The sequence below is a fragment of the Cherax quadricarinatus genome, chromosome 31 (genome assembly GCF_038502225.1).
Source record: "Cherax quadricarinatus isolate ZL_2023a chromosome 31, ASM3850222v1, whole genome shotgun sequence".
In the NCBI taxonomy this organism is placed as follows: domain Eukaryota; kingdom Metazoa; phylum Arthropoda; class Malacostraca; order Decapoda; family Parastacidae; genus Cherax; species Cherax quadricarinatus.
Window position 1 is genome coordinate 33,014,780 of NC_091322.1, and position 6,000 is coordinate 33,020,779.

Sequence of the window (6,000 nt, forward strand, 5' to 3'; positions counted from 1 at the left end):
ACTGGCCATCCATCTCCCAGGTGGAGGATCATCTGACATCAGGTGATCCTCCACCTGCGGCAGCCCTACCTCTCCTTCATAGTGCTGGCACTGACCTTACCACCTCCAGATCTCAAATCTGGCTCACTGGTTTTCCTGAATTTTTTCATGAATGTTGCTTTTCTCATATTTCAACAGCATGTTGTCAGGCATTTAACCCATTGAGGGTCCATCCCATAGTTCTATGGCTTTGAAGCCAGGGTCCAAGCCGTAGTTCTATGCCATGAGCTCAGCTCATTCAGATAAGCTGTGAGCAGTAAAGTTGGGAATAGATATGAGAGAATACATCTATGTGGTAAGTGTGCACCACATAAAACAAATCCTGCAGCACACAGTGCATAATGAGAAAAAACTGACTATTTTCGGATTAAAACAGCGACTTTGGTGTTTTTTCATATGTTTTTTACGGTTGTATTTGTGGTTTCTTGGTCTCATTTGATAGAATGAAAGGTATATTACAGAAATAGAGATGATTCTAATTGGTTTTATTACTGAAAATGGCTTGAAACTGAGCTCAAGGTAGCAGAAATGTTTGACTTTTGCAGATGTTCAAGAGTAAACAAACGACGTCGCGTGTCCAATACATGTCAGCTGGTGGGTCTAATATGTGTTTACGAATGCACTGATATTATTTACACAGTTGTTGCAGTATTGCATAACAGTAAATATTCTATTTTTTGATGTGAATAAAAATTCATTACAGTAGGGCCCCGCTTTATGGCATTCTGCTAATACAGACATTTCAAATTATGACCAAAACTCGCTATACGGCTCCCCCATTTGACTTTCTAATACAGTCACCGCGCCCCACCCGGTTTATGTTCTCCTTGAGCTCCGTGAGCACTGCGTCTCTCCATTATGTCTGGAAACTCCAAAATTTCAAGCGTTTTTAAAAGTTATTTCATATTTTATATAGTATACTCTGATAATTATACTTATGTATACCTGTACTTAAGTAAACTTACACAATGTGCTAGTGTGCAGGTACACATTAAAATCACTAAGAGCGTCTTATGTCTCGAGATGCCAGATTACTAATGATAATAGTAGTACTCAATAATAATCATGGAGTCTCATTAAATGTCATATAATTACATTAATATACACATTTTTATTGACCCTTTCAGGGTTTCTGACGTACTAGTACAGCTTACGGACCAGGGTTATTGACGTACTAGTACGCCTAAATTCTAGCGCCCTCAAATCTAGCAAGAGAAAGCTGGTAGGCCTACATATGAAAGAATGGGTCTATGTGGTCAGTGTGTGCAGTATAAAAAAAATCCTTCAGCACACAGTGTGTAATGAGAAAAAAAACTTTGACCATGTTATTGGTTTAAAACAGAGACTTTGCACTGTATTTTCGTATGGTATTTATGGTTGTATTCTAGTTTTCCTGGTCTCATTTTATAGAATGGAAGACATATTACAGACATTGAGATGATTTTGATTGGTTTCACAAAGAAAAGTACATTGAAATTGAGCTCAAAGTAGCAGAAATGTTCAATTTTTGCCAAAGTTCAAAAGTAAACAAATAATGCCACGCGTCCAATACACATCAACTGGTGAGTCTAATATTCTTTTGCAAGTGCACCGATATTATTTATACCATTTCTACACTAATGCAGTAGTCTGCATAACAGTAAATCTTCTATTTTTTTGTGAGAATAAAAATTCAAAGTGGAAAGCAAAAGAAATGTAAGAGGGGCCTGGGAACGTGACTAATGAACAGAGGAAATGTTATTTTAGTGCCAGGAATGTCTTTCTTGTTTATTCTGGGCCCTGTTTGTTAATTGGCATCTTTTGAAATTTGTGTGAAATTGGCAGAATTGCTAATTTCTGACCACTTTATTGGATAGTTGAAATCAGTAAATGGGTGGTTTCTTGTACTCATTAATTAACCAAAAATAGGGTTCAAAGTGGGCAAAATTGCCGATGCATAAACATCGTCGAAACCGCTAAGTTTGTGAGAGCATAATTCCATAAGTTTTCCATCAAATTTCATACTTTTGGTGCCATTATGATGGAGAAAAGATTCTCTATCCTTTCATAAGAATTTTTTTTTTTTTCCGAAAAATTTTCGAACCTGAGAACAAGTTTCAGAGGGCCTCTTGACCCTGAAAGGGTTAATCCATCTATGATATTTTTTCAGAATTACAGTGGTCCCTCGTTTTTTGTCAGTAATCTGTTTCTGGAAGTGTAATGATTATCAAAATGGACGATTTTCGAATAAATTTTCCCCATAAGAAATAATGTAAATCCAATTAATTCGTTCCAGACACCCAGAAGTATCAACAACAATTTGTTTTTTTTTTACCTAAAAGATAGATTTACATGCACAAAAGAATGAACATGCAACATGACAGTTACCTTTATTGAAGGCTGTTGTTGATGAATGGAAGACAGGGAGGAGGAGAGAGGGAAGAGAGGTTATTGTCTGGAAGGGGAATCCCCCTCCATAAGGACTCTAGGTCACTTCAGGGGTCACTTCTCTAGCATAAATATAGATTTACATGCAGAAAAGAATACCAAATGTAAAGCACTAATAAAATGTATAAATGAACATTGGTTATAGGGGTAGTTGATGAGTGGAACGGTCTGCCTAGTAGGGTGATCAAAGCTAAAACATTGGGTAGTTTCAAATTTAGGTTGGATAAATACACGAGTGAGAGGGGTTGGATTTGAGTCGGACTTGCACCTGAGCTTATTGCTTGGGTAGCATTTGTTCTGTTAGTGGGTTGGATTTGTGAAGGACTGGCTAGGATGGGCCAGCAGGCCTGCTGCAGTGTTCCTCCTTATGTTCTTATTGAAGACTTGTTTGTGTGAGGGAGGGATGGCAAGTTTATTGTTGGAGAATATGACACTAATATCAATTCTACGGCTTATTTATCTATCACAATTCAACTAATATGACATAATAAACAATATTGATAACATAGAAACATGTAATATACTCTAGAATGAATAAAATAAGTCATTACGCATATCACGAGAGGTGTTGTGTTGTTGGGTGTATAAGGGCCACTGAGAGTAAGCCGTCCATAATGGTGGTGAAGCAGCAGCTGAGGCGGTGCTGTTTTCTGTAGCCCTATATAACTCCAACAACATTGGAGGAGTTGGTAGAATCGCTGAATCACTGAAGGCACCCCTCTACCACCATCACTACTACCTTCTACCAGTATTACAACTGCTACCACCATCACTACTACCTTCTACCACTATTACAACTACCACCATCACTACCACCTTCTACCACTATTACAATTGCTACCACCTTCTACCACTATTACAACTGTTACCACCATCAACCACTATCACAACTGCTTCCACTCTACCACCACCACCACCTTGTATTTTTCTACAAACTTTTTCATAAATTATGTGTGTTTCTCACATTCTTTACCAAAGGGCTGGCACTAGAAGCTTTCTTTGGAGCCATGGTGACTTATTTAGCAGCTGCAAGCACTAAAACGAATTGAATATTATGAAATATTTTGTATGAGCAAGTGAGGGGACCGTCGCTCACTGGTAAACAATGGCACACTGGCTGGGAAGAGAGGCCGAGGTGGCTCAGAGCGTGAGTACACGTCCCGGACGAAGGACGATTAGCGTGTAAATCGACCATTTGCAAGCCAATGTTTGGACGAGAATAACACGACGATTTCCAAAAAGGACGACTATTGAGCCGGACGATTATTGAGGGACCACTGTATATAATAAACACGATAAATACACCCCACGGTAGAATAAAGTGGCAGCCAGATGACTTCTTGTATGAGTGATGGCAAGGATAATGTTTTCTCTAGTCCAGCAGCGCTGTATAGCCCTTGTGGCTTAGCACTTCTTTTTGATTATAATAATAATTCTCTAGTCCAATGTCAGAAAAAATGTTTATACCATAATGTTACTGGGGGTAACTGTAGAAAATTATTCCGTTCGTATGCCTTCACTCAGAGCATCATTTCTTCTAAAAATGGTGTTACATGAGAATGGGAGTGTTGCTCTTTATTCTACTGTATCAATGTGGAGACAACTTGTACACAAACCAGACGCATTTGCCTGTTTGTTTACAAAACTCGCTTCCACCTGGTTTGTTTGCACAACTCCACGCCTGTCCTCTCTCATGTACTCATTCTCTCTCTCTCTCTCTCTCTCTCGTTTATTCGTTTTATCTCGTTTACTCACCTCTGACCTTACATTAAGACTACAAATATTTTAAGGTAAGTAATGAGTGAACTGTATATGCATTTTATCGCTCTGGGATGCTTTAAATTTCGTAGCATATTATATGTGGGGTGGCCTGGTATAGTAGCCTGGCTGGCTACCATACCTACCACATTTGATTTCTTACAATACTATTCATCTCACCCTACATTAAGACTACAAATATTTTAAGATTAGTGAGTGTATTACATGTATATGTGTAATGATTTTAATACCTATTTCTATTGCTAACTTAATATATGCTAGTGTAAACTTGTTATCTAGTATTTACATGCATTTATAAGTGGAAAAAAAAGGCATTCCACTTTATGGCAATTTCCGCTTTATGCCATTAGCCTGGAACCTAACCTGCCATATAAGTGAGGCCCTACTGTATATGAATAAAAAAAATTGAATTCATTTTCAAAGCCAGGAAACATAACTAATAAACAGAGGAAATGTTATTTTAGTGCCAGGAATGCCTGCATTGCTTATTCTGGACCCTATTTTGAAATTGGAATATTTTGAACTTTGTGTGAAATTGGCCAAATTTCCAATCACTTTATTGGGTAGTTGAAACAGTTAACCAGGCAATTTCTTGTGCTCAATCGATAAAACAGAAGTAATACTATTGGGGGTCTGGACCCTGAAAGGGTTAAAACCACTTGTCTTCACACACACACTGATCTAACATGCTTACATGAGTTTCCTGGATGCTCAGGCCCTCTTGCACTCAAAACCTCCTTTATCTCCCCTCCATTCTGTTTTTCTTAATGCCTACACCACCTGAACAACCCCTCCTCAGCCCTATGAGTTAAGTATGGTGATTAAAAACAATTGTCAGAAGTAAATTTCAGTAATTTACTTTATTTTTTCAGAATATTTTCCATGGTGCGATGTCTCTGGATCAGTTGTTAATACTGCGACCCTCATCTATGAAGCCAGGTCCATTCACACCCATCCATGGCCTCCTGTTATGTGGCTCTGGAGCACACCCAGGTGGAGGAGTAATGGGATCTCCAGGTCGTCTTGCTGCTCTTTCTGTCTTAACGACATAAACTGTATTTATCTGTGTTATTATGGCATCAGTGTAATTAAAATTAATAATCAAGAATTTTTGCAATTGGATATTTATTACAGTACAATTTTAATTTCAAAGTAACACTGTTACAATAACATTATTATACAATAGTTGAAATCTTGTATGAATGACTTCTACTAGTATGAAAACCACCTACTAACCTGACAGAGAAAACCCAACCCAGGTGATTATCTCCACCAACTATGTGATCCATTAACCCCCACACAGAACTCGCAGGATGACCTTGCAACAAAGAGTACAACATTACATTCACAAGGATGACTTCCCAAGGCCAAGGGTACTGAGTGATCTACCAGGAAAAATTGAAGACTGGATAACACCTGAACCAATCTATGTACAAAATAGGTAAATCCATCACAATACTGTGACAACACCAACACCACGAAGACCACCATAGGCAGAGCAATGAGCCAGCTGAAGGAAGAAACACTGTGCCTAGCAAGTACCAGCCAGTGAGCCTTGTGCCCAAAAGCCTTCCAAACTGTAAACTTACCATAAGGAGTTCTACTTCATGGAAGAAAAATATACCTACACACTTGCACGAGTATGCATAGACATTTGCACACTGCAGCTCTCGTCTTACACCTTTTCAATCTCGTTTGGTCCCAAAGGTTTCTCCCTCTCCAGTCTGTCACTGCCTTTGTCTTACCCATTCGTAT

General features: G+C 38.6%; 1 protein-coding gene across 1 annotated transcript in view; it reads left to right on the forward strand.

The window, feature by feature from the left end:
- LOC128696383 (pyridine nucleotide-disulfide oxidoreductase domain-containing protein 2) overlaps positions 1-5,353 on the forward strand; it is a gene marked incomplete at its 5' end in the record, with an annotated part of 47,473 nt that extends 42,120 nt beyond the window's left edge. The window contains 1 exon segment of the mRNA XM_070090324.1: positions 5,118-5,353. Within this exon segment, the coding sequence (XP_069946425.1) occupies positions 5,118-5,297 (180 nt within the window).
- Between the last annotated feature and the right edge of the window lie 647 nt (positions 5,354-6,000).